The sequence below is a fragment of the Triturus cristatus genome, chromosome 7 (genome assembly GCF_964204655.1).
Source record: "Triturus cristatus chromosome 7, aTriCri1.1, whole genome shotgun sequence".
Taxonomy (NCBI): Eukaryota; Metazoa; Chordata; class Amphibia; order Caudata; family Salamandridae; genus Triturus; species Triturus cristatus.
This window is the reverse complement of record NC_140590.1, coordinates 435,810,730-435,835,216: the sequence shown is the minus strand read 5'-3', so window position 1 is coordinate 435,835,216 and position 24,487 is coordinate 435,810,730. Positions and strand designations below refer to the sequence as shown.

Sequence of the window (24,487 nt, the reverse complement as noted above, 5' to 3'; positions counted from 1 at the left end):
TTCACTTAAAAAAACCATAGGTTTCACACATGTTATAGTTAGCTGGACATTTCACTCGTGAAAAACCATTGAAATTCCCCCGTTATAGTTAGTGCAGGCAACTATAACTCACGCGACCGCAATCCTCTGCTGATGACGTCAGATATTACATCACTGTATTTAGACACTTATTTACCCATGTCTTCTTCCATTAATTTTTAGCTATACATATATTACAAATATTTTTTTTTCAGAAAGACACATATGTCATCAGTGATGTAATATCTGACGTCATCAGCAGAGGATTGCGGTCGCGTGAGTTATAGTTGCCTGCACTAACTATAACGGGGGAATTTCAATGGTTTTTCACGAGTGAAATGTCCAGCTAACTATAACGTGTGTGAAACCTATGGTGTTTTCAGTGAATTTGTACGGTTTTTTAAATGCTAAGTTATGTATTTATTTATTTTTTTAAGGTTTTTCACTGTGCGCGTACCGTACGCGCACGGTGCACTTCGCGCACCGCGCGCGCGCTGTGGGCGTTACGCAGTTGGCGGAATTTTTCCGTTTCTACCGTACGCGCATGCTACGCGTACTCCGCGATTTTTCGCAAAAAACTAAAGGAAATGTTGGCCCTTGGGGGTCCTTCTGGGGCCCCCTGACAAAGGCTAGGGGGTTAGGAACTGTCCACCCTGCCCCCTCTTCACGTTCTCCACCTTTGTTTTTCACCCCCTCAGACAGCGAGAGACAAAATGGGGGCCGACACTTCCTGGTTTTGACCGATTCGAATGTTTACTAAGATCTAACAACCAATCAGAATCGCGCTCGCGTGAGTTATAGTTGCCTGCACTAACTATAATGGGGGAATTTCATTGGTTTTTTACGAGTGAAATGTACAGCTAACTATAACTTGTGTGAAACCTATGGTTTTTTCAGTGAATTTGCAAGGTTTTTTAAATGCTAATTCCTAACTATAACGTGTGTGAAAGCTATGGTTTTTTCAGTGAATTTGTACGGTTTTTTAAATGCTAAGTTACTTTACGCCATTCGTGGCGTGCGCGCCCAGTTAACGCAGTTCGTTCCGTGCGCGCACGGTGCGCTTCGCGCACCGTGCGCACACAGTGAGCACGCGGTGCGCTTCGCGCACCGCGCGCCCACTTTACGCAGTTAGTGCCGTGCACGCACAGTGGTCACGCAGTGCGCTGTGCGCACCGCGTGCCCACGTTACGCGGGATGGGCCATGTACGCACGATGCGCTTCGCGCACCGTGCGCACATGGGGGACATATTATGCGCTTCGTTGTGAAAGTTATTCATTTGTACTTTCCAATAATTCATATGCCATGCACAATTGGTGCCCTACGAGCCCCATTTGCACACGGGGTGGGGAAAGTGGGGATAATTTTTTTTTTTTTAATTTTTAACCGTACGCGTACGGTAAGCGTAATCGGCGATTTTTCGGAAATAAATAAAATAGTTTTTTTGGGCTTGGGGGTTGTTTGGGGGCACCTATATCGATGCTGGCTGGTTAAGAACTGAATATACTGCCCCTTTAGATGTTTATTGTCTTTGTTTTTGCTGCCCCCCTCAGAGTGCGAGAGAGAAAATGGCGGCCGCCGCTTCCTGGTTTCGACCGATTCGAATGTTTACTTAGATCGAACAGCCAATCAGAATCGCGCTCGCGCACGTCACCGTACGCGTACGGTAAGCGCACCGTAAGCGCACCGTAAGCTGGCTCAGATATATATATTGATTTAAAGGCTATTTTCTCAGAATCTACTGAACAGATTTACAACAAACCTACAAAAGGCACTTCCTTGACCTGTAGACTACCTCTCTGCCGAATTTCAAGGAACTCTGTTCAGCCGTTCGGGCTGTAGCTGTGTCTAAAGGTCCTATGGAAAAATGCATGGGAAAAACGCGTTTTGGAACCCCCCTTTTATCTCAGCCCCCGCTTGACGAATCCCCCCCGAGACTTTCAGGGTAGGAGCGGAGCGAAGCGCCCCACCTATTTTGAAAATTTCGCGAGGATTCGTCGACCAGCGCTAAAGTTATTCCAAATAGAATGTTGCGGTTTTCCTATGGAAACAGGGTCCTAACTATAACTACCTACTGGCGAGCGCCAGTAGGAGAGAGATTATATATATATATATATATATATATATATATATATATATATATATATATATATATATATATATATATATATATATATATATATATATATATATATCCATACTCCTCTCCCACCGACTTCCATCATGGAATTAGTCAGAAATGTATTCCAACAAAGGGCTTAAGTAACTCCCCTTCCACAGTTGGAAGGGGAATGCGTAACCCTTGCATTTGGTACGAGTGGAGAGGAAGGGCTTTCTCTATGGGAATTAATAACCCGCATACAAACGGGAAAAAAAAATAATGTGCATCAGCACAGAGGGCTCAATTGCACCTGTGTAGACTTCGCTGCTGTAGAGAATTCTGTGCACGGGGAATAGGAGCAGTTGGGAATGGTCACAGACACTCACAGAACACCCAGAAGCCTGCAACCCAGACAAGCTTCTTGGAATGTTTGTGAATCTCAAAAAATCTACGGGTACATATTACTATTATTTTTGTGAATTATGCTCCTAGGTTTGGGACAAACCTGTTTACGATAGACATTACCTGCTTGTATTCCTGTAAACAGCCCACGATTGGACAGTAGATAATCAATTAAGCATTGGAGTTGGTTTTCATGAAGATTCTAAAACTTTTTCACTCTTCCATTCAGATCAAAGCATCCAAACTTTTCTTCAGGAATCAGACACAAAGCTAGCAAGTTTAGCCAATCACTCTTCCTGGATAAGGAACCAGACACAAAGCTAGCAAGTTTAGCCAATCAGTCTTCCTGGATAAACTATGGTTATCCAGCCAGTTCTGGATAATCTCAAAGTCTTTACTTTCTGGCAGGTTTAGAAAAGTCTAAATTACTTTATGTTAATGAAAGGTACCTACCGATTAGGTGTCTACAAACAATTGCTTATCATGCTGATATCGCAAATGTATATGAGTTTACCTACCAATGGACATTCCTATACTCAGCCAGTTGGGCCAAAAATAATGCAAGACGTACAAAGCACCTGCCACCAAAGGATCTTACTTCCTTTCAATACTGCAACTGACTCATTTGCAATGGGCTGACAAATTGGTCTATTCCATAAGAACACAGCTGGTAGTAATAAGCCCCAAATTTGCCACTGTTGTATGAAACCTGTCAGAAGCAACAGGTAGTGATGACGAGGAGGGTGCATTTCTCCTTGTTGGCCTGACACCCTACAAAAGCTATTGGGGAAGAGGCATTGAAGAATTTCAAGAAAGTCCCAGAAGACCTTAAAATCAAACGTAGAAATCAGTTTCATCCCTCTAAAGCTTGACTGATGATGTTACTTCAAGATAACAATAAAGGGGGAGAGGCTTCGCTAACACCCACAAGGCAATCTTGGAAAAATGTTTCCTCTGCCATTGTCCTGGGTCATGTTTCCAGCTGATGAACACTGATAAATGTGATTTAAGGCTCAACGCAAACAGGTCTATGTTGTAAAGTCCACCCTGTAGCTCAATTCATCGCACACAGTCGGATTCAGTTTCCACTGAAAATAAGCGTTCTAATCAGCAAATAAGTTAGGCTTCCTTGGAGGATACTACACCATCACATATATATTCTAACAACTTGGCTGTCATCTTAGATAGGCATAAGCAGCTAGGGTTCGGAATATCTGTCACACTATCCATCTGAAGAAGGCTACTTCACTGGGCTTGGTTCATGGAGTGTCACTGGACTGCAAAGGAACCCACCAAGAGTTCAAATTGATATGTAGCCTTAACTCTTATCCTGACCACAGGCAAAGTGCAAATATTAAAGTGAAACATAAAATCAGATTTTTAATTTTACATGACATTAAAAATCAACATCACTGCGTAGAGCAAATTGAAAGCCCCTTAAGAACGAAATTGTAATGCTCGAGTCCACACGACATCTCCACAGAAGTGTTAGTTTACTTCACAGTACCACACAGGACTATAATTTAAACTATTTTGCCTTGGGCGTGTGCATGTAGGAGCTAGATTTCCAGTCTCTCGCTCTCCTGATGATCCTCCCCTTCCGTATCGCTACCGGCGCTCTCAGTTGTGTTTTGCTCGAACCCCGTCTCTCCCGTCAGAAACCCTGCAGTACATATCTCTCTCCATTCCGTTACGTCTGCCTGTAGTTCTTCATCCTTTCATGTGCGTTTCCTCAGCTAACGCCCATTCCCTGACATCGCTAAGCCATATCTGTATTTCTGGATCTCTCTGCTCCATCCATGCTATGGCCACCCTTCGTCTGGCCAACACTACTATCAGTTGCAGCAGTTTATAGGGCAGTTTCTGTTTCTTAGGCCTGCGTATATGAGCCAGCAAACAGTGCAGTGGTTCCTACTTTAACAGAAGACCAGAGACCGCACGTATCCCATCAGTCCCCCCTGTCCAGAACCGTCCCACAGTAGGGCATTACCACGCCATGTGTAACAAGCATTGGCAATGCAATAGGTCTCGCATTTACGCGAGTTTAAGATATTGGCAATGTAAATGACAATGTCTTATTTAGGTTTTAAAAAATAAATGAAAGGCATTGTTGTTTACAATGCCAATAGCTCAAACTCGCATAAATGCGATACCTATTGCATTGCAAATGCTTGTTGTGTTCTGTAATTGGTGTTCCAGCCTGCTGCCAGTGTCACACGCCAGGGACACCGCAGAGGTGGGCGTTATGCCCCTGTAGGAAGTGCACGGTTCTTGTGTGCAGACCACTTCTTCCTTAAACGTTAATCTGTCAGCATCCAGGCAGCGAGTGACGTACAACATGGAGGGGAAAGGCTGGCAGCCATAGCAGGGGCACTGAGGGCGAGCAGAGCCACGGACACGCGCAGGAAAGGCAAGGGGACCCGCCGCGTGACTTCTGTCTGCAGTGTTTGCAAACAGAGGCGAGATCTTCATTTCCGCTTCTGAAAGCAGCCACTCCCGGGGAGCAAGCATGGCTTCGGGGTGCAGGCACTTCATAAACCGCGCCTCTTTCAGATCTTTACTGCTCTCGGTCTGCGCTGCTATAAGGATTCGGAGCTTATGGGGAGATGAAAATAACAAGATGGAGAACGGATAGCACGTGCCCTAACTCACTCCGCTGCCTGCTGCTTTCCGGGGCCGGCTGCCCACCCTCCCCAGACCATAAACAGGGTCCCGAGGTGTTTTAATGCAAAAGTGAACCTCTCAAGCACTGTGGGTGCTTGAAAGCGAACCCTTCAAGCGATGTTGGCTGGTCCCCTTGGTGGGAGGGTGAACCGCATCAGAGTGTGCCGACAGAGACGGAAGCTTGTGGGACACAGTGAGCAGGCCGTGGTCTGCCTGCAGTCGCCCCGATGCTCCTGCCTAACAAGGGAGCATAGTTTCAGAGAAGCCAGTGGCCTGGAGTTGGGCAATGGGTCCTGCGCTGCATCCCCTGGTGAGAAGTGCCTGAAGCATATCGGAGGACGCCAGCGGAGGTTATTAGTGTCCGGTATAGGGCAAAGCAGCACATCATTGGCCACAAGGCAACATCGCAAGTTCAAGTCTATCTGTTACGTTTGCATTCATACCTGCAGGAAGAACCGATCCCTTGCTAAAAAGCAGAAGCGTGGACATCGCTTGTCACAACCTGCTCCTGCAAGGAGGTAAAACGAAAATGCTCTTTGGGCCGCTCCATCTGCGGTGCGTGAGGGAGGGAAGTGAATGCGTGCCATGCGCGTGCTGTGTTCAAACGCCACAAGTCGTACACGCACATTGCCTGTCCGGGTGCGCTGAGATGGCCAGAGAAGACACGCCGTGAGCGTACACATTGGCTGTCTGGGCGCGCGGGGAAATGGTGATGTGACGCGATTGAGAAGCCTAGCCATGAACTGGGACTTGGCAGGGGAGGACTCCTGCACCACCATGCCAAAAAACTATAGACAAGGGAGAGGCAGAGGCGGCTGTGAGTGGGCTGTGGAGATTGTGGAGCTGCCGGCTGCCAACAGTGCAACAACTGATTTAAGGGCCCAACCAGGAGTGTGCGGGGATGAGATAAGGACAAGGTTTTTAAAAGCGGCTATACGGAATGCTTCTAGCGAGCTAGAACGTGCAGGATGGGTGTACTTAAGGCACCATGTAGTCTCTTTGTTTTTAGGTTTACTCGCAATTGACATGGAAGCTTTTGGAAAAAAAGCGGGTCTGTTTGTTTCTCCTGCGAGTTAATCTAACGCCGTCGTACGTGTTCACGAGCGCGTTCACAATTCCAGTCCGTCCTGCTCGTGCACATCTCCGGTCTCCCTTCCGAAGCAAGTCAGTAACAATAGATCTCGCTGGCGACAGCGCTTTCGCGCTGCGTCGCCAGGCGACACCTAAAAAGCCTGTGTCTGTCGCAGCACACCTAGGGTATTTACCATCCTTGATAGTGGGAATATGTCTCAACTTCGCCGGCGTAAGATAGGTATGGTGTAAGAAATTGTAATGTGTCAGTTTAAATCTAGAGTTACACGAGACTGTGTGTGTGTGAGATTGCTAATGTTCGCCCAGGCCCTCTCATCTAATTCTATGTTGATGTCCTTCTCCCAGGCTGTCCTAGATGGTGGAGACAGTGCAGTAGAATCCAGCCTCATGGCATCATAGAGAAGAGATATTAACCTGCGACCTGCTTCACATGTGAGCAGTATATCTAGGGTATTTGTCGGTTGTGGGCTATCCGGGTATTGTGGCCAGAGCATCTTAGCTACCCCATGGTGTCCCCCATATTGTAGATAGTAACCCTGCCCAAGGGCGAAGCTCTCGCATGCCTGCTCGTATGTTATAGAAGTCTCATTTGGGAATAAGTCTGCGAGAACCTTGCAGCCACCATCCCTCCAGAGCTGAAATTACATTTGTGTCCCCATCTCTCTAATGGGGGCAAGAATCCAGATCGGCAGCCCCCTATGAAATGGTGCTCTGCGTAGGACCTGCTCTACAAACCCCTGCCAAATGCTCGCCGTTTGTCGGACTAGATAGGGGTATTCTCCCTCCGCCCCCCCTACCTTTCATTATTGCCACTGGGAGGTCTCCCGGGTCCACGTTACCATCCAGCAGTCGCTTTTCCCAATTGTCCTTCTCTGCCAGCCAACGTGCCGCGTACTGCAGTTGGGCGGCACAGTAGTATAAATCGAATCGTGGGGCTTCCAGATCCCCCTTCCCCATATTTACTTGTTAAGCTATTCAGCGATAATCTACTACTCCTTCCTACCCACAGTAATGAAATCAGGATTGTGTTCAATTGCTTGAAAACTCGGGCCGGGTGAGCGAGTTCTGTAGCGCATAAAGGCACCTAGGGAGCATGACCATCTTTGAAATAGCTAGCCTGCCCACTAAGGACAACGATAGAGTATTCCAGAACTTCACAGACTTCTGCAACGTTGTGATTGTCCTATCCAGGTTCAGGGCGAGTGCTTGCGCATCATTGAGCTCGATATGGACCCCGAGATACCTAAGCTTACACGTTCCCATCAAAGCCCCAAATCTGGGAGGTCCCCCAGAGGCACCGCCGCCATGCCCACCAGCGGGAAAATCAATGATTTGGTGCAATTAAGTCTCAGTCCAGAGACCTCCCCAAACCAGTCCAGTTGGCACAGCAATTTGGGAATGGCTACACGGGGGCATGCCAGATAAAAGAGCGCATCATCTGGGTACAGGGATACAACATGATACGTGACCCCACCACTGGTCTAGTTCTGTTCTAACTCGTACCGCCAATGGTTCAAAGGCCAAGGCGAATTGTAGGGGTGAGAGCGGGCACCCTTGACGGGTGCCTCATCCCAACACCCACTTCTCCAAGCGAGCCCCCCTCAGCCTTACCCTAGCACAGAGTTCACTGTACAATGTTCGGACCCACAGACGAAATTTAGGACCCATCCCCACGACCCTGAGGACCTCCAAGAGGTATACTGTGTCAAAGGCCTTTGCTAGGTCTATAGACTCGAGTTCTTCCGCTCGGCCTCTGACTTCATGCATATCGGCGTAGGTTCATTGCTGTGTTACGCCCTGGGATGAAGCCGCATTGGTCCTCATGCACGAGATGCGGCATGTGTGGGCCTAAGCAGGAAGCTAACAGTTTACACAGAATTTTCGTATCCGTATTTATCATAGTGATTGGGCGGTATGCTGAAGGTACGTACCTGTCCCCTCCCGGCTTCACAATCATGCATATTTTGCACTGTTGGGAGGATACCCTTCTCAAATGCCTCCCCATAGACCTGTAGGAGGGCTCTGGATAACCAGCCTGCGAAGGCCCGTTAAAATTCTGGGGGGGAGGGAACAGTCACCACCTGGGGACGTGGCTTCCAGGAGCTGCTGCAGTGTGGTCTGTACCTCCTCTATAGATAGCGGGATGTCTAAATCCTTCTTAGTCTGCTCGGAGAGTGTCTTCAGGGTTAAGGACTGTAGGTAGGGCAGATAGGCTCGCTCACTCACCGTCGGGTCGGCTGCATAAACTAACTGAAGGTAAGATTGGAGGGTTCGCAATATCTCTGCCTCGAAGTGAACGATTATGCCTGCAGGCGTACGCAGCGCCACTATCGTATCCGGGATTTGTTCTCTTCTGAGAATCCACGCGAATAAACGCCCTGGTTTGTCCCCTTCCCTGTGTAGGCGGTATTGGGTAAGAGGGTATTTATCGAGCCTGTCCCAGATGTCACATATGCGTGTCTTCACTTACCATTCTCTTGTCCCCACTAAAGGCTCCGAGCGGTCCCGGGCCTGAACCTCTAGTAACGTCCCCTCTTCTTTCCTCAATTCCTGATGGAGTTGCCTACGAACCCCACACGACAGGCTAATGCAGGTTCCTCTCACCACTGCCTTTAGGGCTTCCCATTTTCTGGCCCTCGATAAGGCCGCCTCCTCCCAGTTCAGTGTGATGGAGTCAGTCAATGCTCCCTCAATGTGTTGCTTACCCAGAGGGTCATCCAGTGTCTCCACCTGCAACTTCCAGGCCCTTGGGCGCTGGACCGGAGGCCCCATCAAATCTCGCAAGCAATTGGGGAGTGGTCCGAGAGGAACCGGGCCTGATGGGTCACGGCAAAGGACATATCAGGATCCGGGTTCGCTACCAGCAACCTGTCTAGTACACTGTGGGTGTTGTGCGTGGGTGAGTAGCAGATGTATAGCTTCTGGGTGGGGTGTCTTTGTCGCCGCATGTCCTGTGCCCCTAGGTTCGCCATACCCTCTCTAAGCTTCATCCATGGTTTTGTCCCTCTGTGAGGTGCGTCCCTGTCGATGTCGGGGTCCAACACACAGTTGAAGTCACCCACCCATAAAAGAGGCATCTCCAATTCGGACACCAAGAGCTCCTGACGGGCCTGAAAAGAAGTCTGGGTCGTCCACATTCGGGGCATAGGTATTTATTATTGCTACTTCTCTTCCATCTATTTTAGCTCTGAGGAGAATGTATCTCCCATTAATGTCCACCAAATGTATGACGATACAACTCAAACATTTACAACATATGCCTTTATAACAGAGTTTTTACATCGCAACATCCATTACAATGCATGATTTTACATCGCATGCCATCACAACGCATTTCTAGAAACTACATTTACAATGCATTCCATTACAATGCATTCCATTACCACGCATACCATTACAATGCATATTACTTTTAGGGCAACAGTAGGGTAAGTGTTGGATAGTGTAGGGGTAAAAATTACTATTCCCCAACAGTTTCAGGCTCCCAGCCATGCCCAGCCACTGGTATCAATATGGAAAACACTCAGCCCCTCTTCCGGGGTCGACACAGTCACCCTATGTCCATGGTTTCCCCGCACCCACCCGCACCCATAGGATATCTGCCAAACCCCGAACCCAAATCCCTACCCTCCCGGAAGTGCTCCCCCTCTGCTGTTTATACAGCTTCATGTACCTTGGATATGCTTTGTTGGTTAGCCTACCAGTTGTAAGTCCCAGTGAAGGAAGGCGTGACAATCAACCCAGTTCCGGGGGAGAAAGTGTTTAGTCCATAACAGTTTCTGGAATCACATCAGTCGTTTGGAGTAGGGCATCAGGCACGAGCTCCGGGTCAGGAATATCAGTCGATGTCTGCGGCGGGGAGGCACCTGAGCCCGGGGTCCCCACCTGCATAGTGCCATCGTCACCCACTGTGATTCTCTTTCGCTCCGGTGGGTTACAGTCTGCTGAGTGGTTCCTACGGCGGCCTCTACAAGACCTCAGGGGCCTGGATCACCATTCAGCTCGTGCCCCCCTCCGCTCCCAGGAGGGGAGAGCGTCCCTTGGATTTCCAACCACTCACACACTTCCTCAGGGGATTCAAGGAAGTGGGCCTTCCCCTGTGAGATCACATTCAGTTTGGCGTGGTAAAGCAACATATATTTCAGGTGCAACTAGCGGAGATTCTGTTTGACTCCCAGGATCGATTTCCTCTGCTCCTGGACCTGCTTGGTGTAGTCAGGATATACCGACACCTTGGCGTTGTCGTAGGTTAAGTCTGAGGCCTCTCGTGCAGCCCGAAGGATGCAGTCTCTATCCCGGTAGTTTAGGATTTGAGCAATTATGGCTTTGGGAGGGGCCTCAGGGGGTAGCGGGGAATCACTGCCAAGTGTGCCCTTTCCACCACAAACACCTCAGAGAGCCCCTTGGGGTACAGCTTGGTGAGAATCCAATTTTCTAGGAAGCATTCGATTTTGCCGCCCTCAGCATGCTCCAGGATCCCCAGGACTCTGATATTGCTGCAACAGGCCCAGCTTTCCGCCTCCTCAGCTCAGTGCTCCAGCACCACTGTGGTGTTGGTCAGCTTGGTCATCTCTTTCCTTAGGGCCGCCACCTCGCCCTGGAGTTGCATGATGTCGCCCTCTGCTGTAGTCACTTTGTCTGTGTCCTTTCGTAGAGCAGCTCTGAGTAGATTTACATCTATTTCGACCATTTCGATCTGCTTCTTCAGGGCATTTCTACTCCCCTGGATGGCCGCCAGAATGTCTGCTCGAGTCGGCTCATTGCCATCCTCACTATCCCCATCCTGTCCTGACTGCCTTGTGATTCGGCGCGGAGGAAGGCTCTTGGTGGTATACTGGGTAATCGTGTTGGGCGGGTGGCCTGGTCTTCCCCATTTTCCAGGCCATTGATGTAGTTAAGTTTCTCTTCTCCACTCTGGCCCAGTCTCAGGGTTACTCCAGTCCTAGAGTCTTGTCTCTCTCTGAGCGCAGGGGTGATAAGCAGGTCAGCCCCCAGCTTTATATTGATTTCCTCAGCTCTCAATGATTCCCCACACCAGCGGGCAAATTCAGGCCTCAGTCACTTCACAGGCTCCTCTGTGCTAGCGATTGTGGCCTTTCATTGCCCAACCACGGGGTCTACCGATGTCTGTGCAGAGTACCTGCGTAGAGTCACTGATTATGTGCAGTTCCACTTCACTATGTGGCTCTTCTTGCCTGTACGTCAACTCCCTTGGGGGTCATTCCCCCTATTAGGGCCTCTCATCAGTGAATTATTGGGCGTCACCACCACGTGAACCCTCCAGAACAGGCCCGCGCGGGGCTAGGTGCTTCAGCAGGCACATCCCTCCTAGACCCCAGTGTGCTGCAGGATTCCCATATGCTGTCAGTAAAGGGCCCCGGAGCACTCCTCTCCGCCTCCCCTTTGCTAATGTATCTATGAGGGAGCGCGGCCGCAGGCTCGGAGCAGGTTTCGAGCCTCCTCCAGGCTTCAGTTCAGGGGTCCCACTGCGTCCCTCATGATTCCTCTTCAGCTGCCCGACTGTGGGGTGCACCCACCAGATAGGCCACAGCAGTGGCTCTCAGGTCACCAGCATGCTCCCCAAGCAGGGTCAAGCACTCCTCCCTTAGTCCTAGTATGGTGCGGGGAGGGTTCCCCACAATTACCAGCTGGGGGCCCTGGTCGCTCACCTCCTCAATGTTACCCCGCAGTCTCAAGGCCAACACTCATGGGTTCGATCGGCTGCGCCCAGTCGGCCGCAGCCCTCCTCACCACCGTCTATTTCAGGCTCCGAGTGACACGTGGCCGCTGGCGATATTGCCCCTCCAAGTCCCGCGCAGGCAGCTGCAGGGCAGGCTCCAGTCCACTGGGCCGAGTCTCCGGCATCACCTCAGAGCCTCTCACCTCCACAGCGGACGGGCCTACAATGGTCCCCGTCCCGCAATGCACCGGTGCGGCCGCAGCTGCTGGAAGCTGGCTCGTTCACGGTTCCGTCCCTGCCTCCGGAACTCTGTTCAGAGTGAAGGCTCTCAGCAGTCAGGCCTCCCTCTGCCTGTCCTGCACCCGCCAGGCCACGCGAACTGACATAGAACTCCCGATCCCAGGCAGCCCCCTCTGCTATTTCTCCACGAAAACATACCTCCAGGACCCCCGAATTTTCTATCGGGCCTCCAGAGCATCAGGGGCCCCCGCACATATCGATGGACAAACAAGAGTGCGCGAGCGCAGGATGTTGACAGGATTATACGACAGGCCGGCCGGGAGCCTTAGAAGCTTACGTCCTGTCAGCCATGTTACCCGTGCATTTTTAAGATTATGATGCGAAAGTGAAATTTTGGAATAGAAGAAAAATAAAATGGATTAGTTGGAGCGGGTGAAAGTAACATAGATTAAAGGAAAAAAGAGAACTGAAGAACAGTGGCGTAGTAGTCAATACCACGCTTGTGAAACAAGAGAGCAATAAAGCTGGTTAAGAGATCAAGAGGGCAATAAAAGTCTTAACTTTACATTGGTGTCATTTACATCAAGATAAATTATGATGGTAAAGGAACATAATTACATTTGAGGAAGTCTGTTCAGCTGACACTGCATGGGGCTTTTGTGTGACAATGTGAGCTACCTGCAAGATGTCTTTCCCCGGACTATGGGGGTCATTACGACGGCGGTGAACCTGCCACCGACAGGCTGTCAGTGGCGGGTTCACCACCATCGTGAGGCCATTTTCGGCCCTCCATATTATAATGGCGGGCGGTACTGTGGCAATAAGAGGGCTTCTTGAGCCTGCCGGTGTTGCATGGCCCTCACAATCCCATATATGGCTGCGGTGCCTACCAGGCACCGCCGTTGGAATTATGATGGTCCATCTCAGCCAGCCTTTCCATGGCGGTACACCCGTCATGGAAAGGCTGGCGGGGATTGAGTCTGGGGGCCGCTGTGGGCCCCCTATCAGCAGGGGCAGTTTGGTTTTGCACTTGGGGAGCACCTATCATGCCCCCCTACATTTCCTCAACGACTAAAGAGAGAGTTCGGGGATAGACCAAGGCAACATTACTGTCCCCACGCACTAAACAATAACCACAAAAGAAGTAAGTTGCCAATACTAAATCTAAAGAGAAAGGAAACTGTGGTTAAATAGGAAAATGTAATCACTTTAAGTCATGTGTAGTCTAAGATGGTCTAGGAGACCATCTTAGGGGAAGAGGATGCTTCACACACAATATTGTGTCATGCTTCATCATAGGCATTCTCTCCCCACCCTGGTAAGATGGTGCTACCAGGGTGGACTCAACCTCCGAAAAGACTTTATGGCGGAAGAGGGAGTTCTTACAAAAAACTTGGACAAAAAAGCGGGATACAGTTAACTAAAAATTCCTTAAGGTTCCACAGTTATCACCTTTGTTCGTGAGGACCTGAGGTACGCTAAAACCAAGAGTGTCGATGGACCCTAGAGAAAGAAATGTCTCCAGTCCATCTTTACGTAAACCGGCATGTTTCAGCACACAGAAAGCGCCAAAAGGGTTGGGGCATTGGTCAGAGCTGTCAGATCCCTACACTAGCGAAAATGGGTGTGCCCTATAACCCTAAATCCTAAGGTGGGGGAGTACACCTACCGTGAGCCCAAGTGGATCCTACCTGAGATATCCTCCTGCGCAAACGGTCATGTACCCTAGACTTTAGAGGATACCAAGGATTCGGTCAGAAGGAGGGATAGTGGCCTTCATAGTCACTCATTTGTCAGAAGTGCCGGCATGTAGAAGCACCTACTCCTTGCCACATAGGGCAGGGAAATGCAAAAATTGAATTTTTTCCATAGTGGCGGGTGCTGCAGCCAGGAGCACCTGCCGCTATAGGAAACAGGCACTTGCAGCTGCCTGTGTGGTGGGTGCATTGTAATGCCATATGTGGGACCGCCGCCCTATAGGCAGGCGGTCCCCATCCCCGGGACGATGGCGGACGGCCAGAAATCCGTCCGCCATCTTAATCAGGCCCTATGTGCCATGGTTTCCTCTGCCTGCAATTTTCACTGTCCTAGGAGCACAAAAACCCTTGGATTCCACAGTCACATGTTTGTCTAGGAATGGGCGGATTACGGACACAAGAAGCAGAAATTGTCAAGACACCTCTCAACCTGAGGGAATCAAGCAATGGTTTATCTTCTCCCAAACACTGCTGAGAATCCAACATGGCGGGTATCAGTGTTTAGAACCAACAAGTGGAACTACAGCAGCAGTGATAAACCGCCAGCGAATTTTCTGCAGGAGAAGGGCTGGAGCTACATGTATCATGGGATCTTGTGTCTATACGTGCTTGGTGTAATTATTAAGCTAGCCTTGCAATAGAAATATGTGAGATGTGTAGGGTCACGACTAGAGGCATGAGATGTGTAGGGTCACGACTAGAGGCAACTTTGTCTTATCCCTAGTTATTGAGGGCTTTAAAATTCTGCCCATCCTATTAAATGTGAACAGCACACTGCAGTCTTTCCCTGAAAATGGTGTGAAGAAAAACCAGTCAAAATTTATTGGGGGGGAAATAACTACAAAAATAACACATGCAGAATTTAGTGCAGAGAATACAGATTCTAGGGCTTTGTAACTACACTGCAGCGCAGCTTGCATTTTCTTGTTTTATCCCGGTCAGGAAAAGCAGAGAGGCAGACATAATGTGGGGATGCAACTTCAAATTCAATTGGTGCAGAACTTCAAATGCAACCTGTCTTGTATTCATCAGTGTGAATTATACAAGGACCGATTCACTAAGATGAGTGTAGAATAACTTCTCAAGCATGTTAAAGCACGGTTGATATGGCTTGACACATTTAAAACATAGGAACACATCTTATGTGGGATTAAAATGTCCGATTTTAAACGCAAAACTTGCAAAATAACATGCTAAAACCATGCACACCAGTGAACACATTTTAACAATATCCACAAAAAGTAACGCCTTGGTAAAAGGTTGCACAGTTCAGCTGATCAAATATATTAATACAAAGGGAAATAAAATCCATATGAGATTCAATATAGCAAAACAAAAAACACTAGCCACTAAAAATGATTTAGTTTAAAGAAATTGGTTTACCACTTATACCCTAACAACGATATTACAAATAAAAATGTCAATATAACAAAAGTAGATATAAAATAAGGTTATTAAAATGAAGGTTTCCATCAATATACAATTGCCATGGTTGGTTAGTTGAAATAACAGAGGACACATTCCCAGTACCAAGATGGATATAAAAAAAAGGAAGTGGGATACTAAAAAACGTATAGCTTACTTTGCGCCTTTTCACAGAAGTTTATCTGAAACCCTAAAGTAAAAAAGACAAGTTCTATTTCATTTACACTGCAAACTAATTTGCAGAACAGTGAAGGTTAAACATATACCACTCACATTATGTTAATTTAACAATCGCATTAGGAAAAGGCCTGTGACATTTAACACCAAATCATTGACAATACTCTGAATTGTGACCATTATAAATCGGCCTATTAGGTAAATCAGCTCAAATACTCACCTACTGGAGCTAAAATATGTTGTCATCTAAACATTTTTCAATCAGCTATATTTCTTTGTAAATCCTCATACAGATAAGTACTCAGAACCAAATAAAGGAGACGCAATTCCATAAAATGAAAGTTCATACTGACTATTTCCAAAGTGTTAGGAATTGATATACAATGGGGACACATGGGAAATACATTTCATACTAAAAACCATCTTGAGTAATGCATTTTACTAATAGACAAATAAGTCACTTACCTGTAGTAAATGATTATTGAAGTTATTTTTCAAATATCGCTCTCTAGGAAAGAGATATTTCCCGAACTGCTTGAAAACTGGTAAACTTTCCCCACTAAAAAAAAAACCCCTGGCCTCTTAAACAACTATCATGCTATCTCCACTCTTTTAATGTCTACCTCAAACGACGGGGCAGTCTCCTTCAAGTCTCTGGCCTATCCTACTACCAACACACTGATGACAGCACCTCAAATGTTTCTTCTTTGACTGACATATTTCGTATGCCCACAAATCTTGAAAATTTTTAGTCCAAGGCGACTTCACACCACCTCAAACTTAATTCACATGAGACAGAGCTTCTTTTTCTTTTTCCCCAAGTCTCACTCTCTGCCCATCCAAGATTGGCTATGGTCAACTAACATTCTTGACTGCTCCCCTTCATTTGCCGACAACACCAAATCTCTTGGCTTTAGCCTGGACAGTAGACCAACCTTCATGGACCACAACAATATTGCTGTTAAAAATGCAAACTACCAACCTTAACTCGTTCATGGGATCAAAATCTTCTTTCCCGTGAAAGACAGGATCTGGTCACCTCAACCATATCTCCCATATCGTATCGACACACTGACCAATACCCAATCCCATTACTTGGCCAGCTAACCAAAGCTTTACAGCAGCACTCTTGAACATTGGACCACTGACTCTTCTTCTTGAAACCTCCATGTTCAAGAAGCTGCATGTTCTGAATCAATCCTTTTCAGGCTGTGCGCCAAAAATGTGGAATTCACTTTCCACTTGTATCCGGACAATATCCTCCCATCAAGCTTTCAGGAAACAACAGTAAAGTATTTCTCATAATTAAAATATTACTGAACACCATTCCTACTTAGTTTGTAATGAAGTTTCTGCTGTATAAATACCGCTGGACATTATTTTGACAATGGCTGTAATTCTCTGGCACATACATATTCTCTCCAAGTTTACAGACATATTGTAACTTGCAACTCTTTGAGCTCCCGCTTACCACTGTCTCTCCTCTCTCTCCGTGTTATCCTTACCTTGTTTTTGTTATATTTCTCTCTTTCTTTGTATGTTTTTGCTGTTATTTGGAAAGACCTCCAACACCCTAGAGCCTTTCATGAGCTATATATAAATCCCCAAAAAGAAATAAAACCAAGATTTTAAGTAGTGTCTCTGAAATTGAAGCCCTGACTAACTCTAGGACATGCTGGGAACATACAAATGTCAATCCTCTTTCGTTTACAGACAGACAGACAGAAGTAGTTCCCTTCAGTGCCAGGGACTACTATGGTTAAGTGTGTATTTTTCAGACCAAAAGGTATTTGTGCTTTTAGCCAATGTTTTTTATATATTGGCGAAGGCCTGTCAGCTATCCCAACAATAAGGGTTTGCAAAAACTATGACAAACCAAATCAAGACCAACACAAAACCTATTAGCATTGCCAATGGCTGTAAGTGACACCAACCTAGGTAAAACAGATCTGGAGAGCCCAGTTTCACTTGCCATGCTTGGGAAACAGACATGGCTGAGGGGTGGGGGGAGCACAGCCTTTACCACGTGTGCAACAGTAGGGAAGGTGTTGGAATAGTAAATTATACTATTCCTTAGTTTAGAGTGCCCTCTACAGCAAGTCGATCTAATGACTTGCGATGTAAAGCTATTGCGTACTAACAACGCGGTCATTGTAACGACCCCGCAGTGTAAAAGCACCGCGATGTAATGGCAGCGTTGTAAACGCCGTTTCCCACCCCGGGGACCACCACCTCCCAGAGGTTTAGTGTTTAAAATGGAGGGGGGCCACGCGGACCCCTCCCCCGGGGGCAGTTTAAAGCAGTGGGGACCAACACCTCGCCGTGGCTAAAAAAAATCAAATATTTAAAGGGGGGCTGCATGGACCTCCCCGGCCTTGGGGACCACCACCTCCCTGGGGCCAGCAATTAAAATATATGTGGGAGCGGGCTGTGCGGCCGCCCTCCTGGGTCGTATATGGCCCCGAGGACCACAATCTCCCCAGGGACCGCTCCTGCTATCGCCCGAGGCGCCCAGCCTCGTGAGCTAGCAGTTTGCTCTCCCTTGGTGGGAGCTTTGACAGGCATGTGAGAGCAAACAACAACTCTGTTCCCAGCAAGCAGGAGCTGCCAAACTGCTCCTGATGGCTGGGAGGACAGTTTTCATCTGTTTACAGGTGAAACAATTGCTCCTGCAAGCAGTGAGCTGCCTATTTAGCAGCTCCCTGCGAGCAGGAGCAATGCCGGCTCCCGCAGGAGATGAGGAGCCGGCTATGACTGTGGGGGCATTGAGGACCCCCCGCTGTCCCCAATGATACACATGGGGTGCCCTGGGTGGGGCCAGGGCACCCAGGTAGACGTTGTTGGACCCTGGGGATGGTGTCCCCAGGGCCGAGGGAGCGGGGGGCACACAGCCCCCCTCCCCAATTGCTCAAAAGCAAGGCAAAACAGAGGGCAGAAAAAGGAGTAGAAAAGGCAAATCAGAGGGCAAAGAAACGAGCAGAAGAAGGCGCACTCAGACTGACACAGAGACACACACACAGACGCACACACACACACACACCCAGCCTCACCGGGACCAGCATTCCAGCTGCTCAGCCCACACACTTCAACTGGCATTCACTCAACCAAGCACTCGTAAACATTCTATGACATCACACTCATACTGGCTGAGCAGCAGGGCATATAAAACAAAGCAAGTAGTACACGGTAATAAGAGCAGAATACCACACATTTTCAGTTTCACACAATGTTATCTGCTTCACGTTGAAGCCTTACATTTTTTGCATTTATAGAAACTGTTTGGAAGGTTACAAGTGTGTGGTTCGTTAGTCGTGATTCTGCTTTTGCACTAAATGTCCTTTAGTGATTAACATTTGCTGAAAGTTAGCCTGAGAAAATGGATTAGCCCACTGGGGCAGAATCATCGTAAATTTGCAAAGCTCCTGAATAGCTTATTTGGGTATGATGACTAATTGTGTACGTATAGCATCTTCCCTGATTTTAGTATGCATTTAAAGGAATGGAATATAATTCAACATGATTTATATATTGATTTCATTATAAAACGTTTGGAAATGTATTACTAATATACTCCAAATAAGGATGCTCACTGGAATATATTGTTCATTATACAAGCAAGATGTTAATGTGAGGCAACTTAGACATAATTATTGTCTGAAATAATTTTTTGAAATTCTGTGTAGAAGCTTTACAAGGACTGTTACATTGAAATGTTGCACGAGCATGAAAATGGCACTGTCTCTTATGTTATGACCTGAATGGAATGCATGGTAAAAAACTGTAAAAAATGGCGACTATGAAAAGTAATTCTTGTTTGCACCGGTTTTTGAAGTCTGTTATTTCTATATTTGTAGCACTGTCACTTTAAGATCACAAGCTCGTACTGGTAAACTTAGGACATTGACCATGTATAACCTTATGGAAGTTTAATATTCTCTTTGCTCTACCTTCTTGTAGATGGAATAGCTCCCAATTCCCTCCAGTCAGCCTGACGTCCCAGGAGCATATGCTGAATTGGCTTATTTGGGGGCATTATACCACATCTATTTGTATGATTATCACCATATCCTGGGACACTAAGGGCCAGATTTAGTTCTTGGGGGAGGGGAATACTTTGTCACTAACGTGACGGATATCCCATCCGGCGTATTATATTCTATGGAGATCGTAGCTCTGCGGGCGGGATATCCGTCACGTTTGAGACGGAGTATTCCTTCCACCGAGATCAAAATCAGTCCCTAAATCCCAGAAGACGGTGGATGTCAAGTGTGGCCCAACCCTGAGATGTGGTTGAGCGGATAATTTCCCTTTCTTCATACAATTTTATTTAATATGGCCTTATTATCTGGCATTTCAGCTATAGAATATTGGGGTCGAGGTCTCAATTACCATGTACACATAAGTGGCAACAAATGGTTATATCAGAGTCAGGGCAATGTAACATTGAAATGTTTTATCATTGTCATTTTATCAATGTTTTGATATATTTCAAGCACCTCTGTAAAGGTAACTTATCCACCATCTTCAGAGATGCATCGGATTAAGGGCACTTACCCTTTATCACCTTATTAACTGAAGTATTTTTCCTTTAGATTTTTTTTGTGTGTACATTTTCTCTGAAAACTTATGTATGTGATACACATACACGACCCGCTGTATAGCTAAAATAAAGTGTATTTATCTTTCATTTTTAATTTAGGTATTACATAAATATCATTGTTAACCACAGGATTGATTTTAAATTTCCATGAACTATTTTGGGTGTTCTAAGGGAATGGCATATTTCTTAAAATATACATCTATATTTTTTATTTATGCACTTTACACAGATAAATATGAAATGAAAAGTGGATTTGTAAAGCGTGAACAAATACCCGAATGCGTCTAGGCGCCATACCTCCCCACTGCACATTTGGTACTGTTATATATTTGCTTTTGTAACAGATGGTATTCCAGCTACCCATATAATTGCAAACGTCTTTTTATTCTATAATGCATATCAAGTAATGCGTTCCTGCTATTATGAAATAGATTAAGAGACTGGAATTGCACGTCAGCAGTATGTGTTCTATGTCTATGTATTATTTGCCATGATTGATAAATTACGATTTATTCTTTAATTTTCAACAATTAGACTGTGTTGCTAACAATACTTAGAATGGCATAATTGCCATCATTTAATATCTTGATTAATTATAATCTTGATATATTTATTTGGGCCGGCTTTAGCGAGTTTTCCGTAACATGCCTTGTATGTCTATAAGTAGGAATGGCTATTTTTATAGCTCATGTAAATATTTATTTGACAAAGTGATGTCATTTGAGACGTCATGAGTGATGTCACTGACCATATCATGAGTGATGTAATATGACTTGTCATAAGCAATGCATTGCGGGGACGCAAGTTCTAGTTAGCTCAGGAAACTGCTGAATTTCACTGGTTTTGTACGAGTGAAATCTGAGACTAACTATAACGTCCCTGAAACCTTTGTTTTTTTTCAGTGAATTTCTAAGTTTTTTTAATTCTATTTCCCAATTATAACATCCCTGAAACCTTTGGTTTTTCAGAGAATTTCAATGTTTTTTAAAAATTTTCATTCCTTAACTGCAATGTGTTGAGGTTTAATTTCTTGAAATGAGCATCGTACCAGAATGGATTCTGCCATGCGTATTTCTCCAAGAAGAGACCCCAGTTTGGTACAACACCTCTACCCAACTGGAGTACTTTATACTGGCTAATTACGAAGTGCTACCATGTTGGGTAAATGTATAGTGCATCTCCTACACTACAGCTGTGCAAAGAAAGCCAAAGAAAATGTTTCAGTAACCTTGTGCTTGTAACTTTGCCAATGTGATTGTTGCTCCAGCGTCTTCATCAGATAACTTTACAAGCTGGAACTGCGGAGAAAAAACACCTGGATGATTTGTACTTCACAGAAGTAAGTGTTTCTTTGTTTGTTGGAGATGCGATCGTATTCCTAGGCATCAAGACCCAGTCTTCAAAATCGGCGGGAAACGAGCTCGGAGGCCTTTTAGTAAGATCCCCCAGCAGGGGAGCAAGTATGGGACTCTCATGCATTATCCTACATATCAGAAATTAATCCAGTAACCTGATGCTTTTTAACAATAGTTAACCTGTAACTTACCTTTCGGTAATCTGGGAGAGTCTGTCTAGTCGCAAAGTCCTTACATTAGAATATTCTCCAGACTGGATCTGGAAAATCTTAAGAAGTAACTCGGCGTACGGGTTTGTGGCGCCGATCAGGTCCGCCTCGGTTGCGTCTGACTTAGGCACTTGCCTGCATAGGCATCACTCCATCACGCTGACATCAGTTTCTTTATGTGAGTCTTTCCGTGCCAGAACCACAGAGCCGCATCAGAAGGCTGACTGATCACAGTGCAGAAACTAAGGCACTGCAGGGACCTTTTTAGGTTGGAAAACCGGTCTACAGAAATGGGGAGGCTGGAGGTTGGGTGAAGAATCTGCGATACATATAGCAAATAGGCATTACAAAAGGTAAGTAACTTGTTCATCTGCTAGAGACTTCTAGCCACTGATTCCTTACCTTAGAATAGATATCCAAGCAATGCCTCCCTAGAGATGGGTCAGTAAACTGATTCAGACCAAAAAGTCCTTGAGGACCAAATGGGCGAAGTGACGTTCACGACAGGCCAGACTGTCAAGGCAGTAGTGTTTAGTGAACATGAGCAAGGATGAACACGTCAAGCTTGACAGATGTCGAGGATGAGGACTCCGCAAGCTAACATAGTGCTTGTAGCTTTGGCTCTGGTATAATGAGCCTGCAAGGCCTCAGAGGGTTGCTTTTAGGTCAATGGGACACAGATCTTAATACAGAATACAATCCATTTGGAAATGGTCCATTTCTGTAATGCGCTCCCCTTTTTCGCATAAGTAAACCCAACACAGAGCTAATCATACACCTGGTGTTCTTTGGTGCCATCGATGTATAACGTGAACAATATTTTTAGGTCCAAGCAGTGGGGTCCCTCTTCCTCCTTGGAGGAGTGTGGAGCAATGCAGTTAGGCAGCCTGATGCTTTGATTAACATGAAGAGGTGTCACCACCTTCGACAGAAAAGAGGGGCCAGTACGGAGAACCAGCTTGTCTGGTTAGAAGTTGGTGTACAGAGGGTTAACAGAAAGCGCCTGCAGCTCGCTGACCCTCCTAGCCGATGTGATGGCCACGAAGAAGACTGCTTTAATCCTCAGAATTCGTATGGGTGCAACTATGCATATGTTTAATGGGTGAAAATATTAAGAAAGTTCAAACCAAATTAAGGTCCCATTGTGGTATAAGGAAAGGTTGGTGGGTGAGGGGGTACATACATTTAAGTGCTTTTAGCAAAAGTGTCACCAAAGGTGACAAACAGGGAGGGTTGATTAGGCAACTGCAAAAGAACCAAGATGGCCGAAAAATACCCCTTAACTGTGCCCAAGCAAGGCCTTGCTGGGCTAAAGACAAAACAAACAGCAACCCTTCGGATATGGGTACAGAAAGAGGGTCAACATGTTTTTCCGTGCACGAAGCCACAAACTTGTCCCAATGGCAGGCATTTTTGTGGAGGTCCGACTGACTGCCAAAAAGACCTCACATATTTCAGGAGAGAAATGGACGACTCTCAACTGCCGGCACTGAATCCCAATGCATGAAGGGGCAGCATACGCAGGTTCAGGTGCAGAGCACCGCCCGGTTGCTGCAAAGTGAGATCCTGCTGAAAAGGTAGTCTGATCTGAGGACTAATGCTGATCCTCAGGAGTTCAAGATACCACACCCACAGGGTGGCTTGGGCCCGGCTCGTCCTGATCTTCTTGAGAACTCGGGCTAGGAGTGGCTTCGGTGGGAAAGACTAGAGGAGTCCTGAGCCACACTACATATGAATTATGTCTCTGAGCCAGAGCCACCTTGAAAAATCTCGAACAAGCAGAAGTGCTGGGATTGCACGCTTTTTTTTTTTTTTCCTTAGTCCTCATATGTCACATCAGTATTTGTTTAGGAGTGTAAATGGAATTCCAGCTTTGCCTGCAGGCTAGATTAAGGATCCCGATCTCTCCTGATGGAGGTGATGTACCACATCTCGGGTTCGCCCAGGCCTGGACGCCTTTCCCTTTATTCCTTATCTACAGGTATTTATGCTCTTGTTATACCGAGTCCACCGATCCGCCCTGGCCACTCCTGGACCATCCCAGGCAGCCTGTAGTACTGATATTTAATCATAGGACCATGATACACCCATATTAAACCTCTTAGAAAGTAAGTAAGTTACTAGTTTAATGAGACATTCATAGAACATAGTCCTCAAAGAAAAAGAGGGACTTAAAACAGACTGCTTACGAAGGTATGTTCTTACACCAGCTATCCCACAGGCTCCAAAATGTCGTTCTTTTTACATTGTAAATTGCCCTCTCCATTTTAGCTATTCTTTGTATCGAGTTAAGCCACTCGCAATTGAGAGGGGAAACCGGTAAAATCCATTTAATGCAGTCCAGTCCACTTAGACCAAGAGCGTTTAAATGTGGGGGCTGTGCGACCACAAGTCGGCGAGCGGAGGCTGAGACGAGAGATCATCTACATTTGACAGTTTATTGCTCACAGAGCGACCACCGCCCACAAGTGACTCACACTAGAACTGTAACCACACAGAGGGGGCCGGTAGGGAGGGGCGGGAGGGTTATTTGGGGATCCTGCGCGACTGAGTTTTGGGTGGTCTGCTGGGGGAGGTAGGTGGGGGACGCAGGGTGGAAGTTTTGTTGTTTTTTATGTCAATGAGGTTTGTTAAGTTTTTGTATCGTGCGCATAATACACGCAAGCTACATATGTCAGGATGCACTACCAGACTTGAAAAGAAGGATGGCGACACTTAGCAGGGCTACTGCACCAAAGGCAATAGACTCCCTCCGTGCGCCGTCGTGGA

The 24,487-nt window shown here is 46.6% G+C and overlaps 1 protein-coding gene across 10 annotated transcripts in view; it reads right to left on the bottom strand.

Moving 5' to 3' along the window:
- MAP2K4 (mitogen-activated protein kinase kinase 4) overlaps window positions 1-24,487 on the bottom strand; it is an 834,137-nt gene that overhangs the window by 766,395 nt on the left and 43,255 nt on the right. For 4 of the 10 annotated variants that reach the window (XM_085616757.1, XM_085616753.1, XM_085616754.1 and 1 more), the window contains exon 2: window positions 15,535-15,567. The exons of the other annotated variants lie outside the window; for them this stretch is intronic. In XM_085616757.1, coding sequence (XP_085472883.1) covers window positions 15,535-15,567 — 33 coding nt within the window. The remainder of the gene's footprint in view (window positions 1-15,534; window positions 15,568-24,487) is intronic. 10 annotated transcript variants of the gene reach the window in all.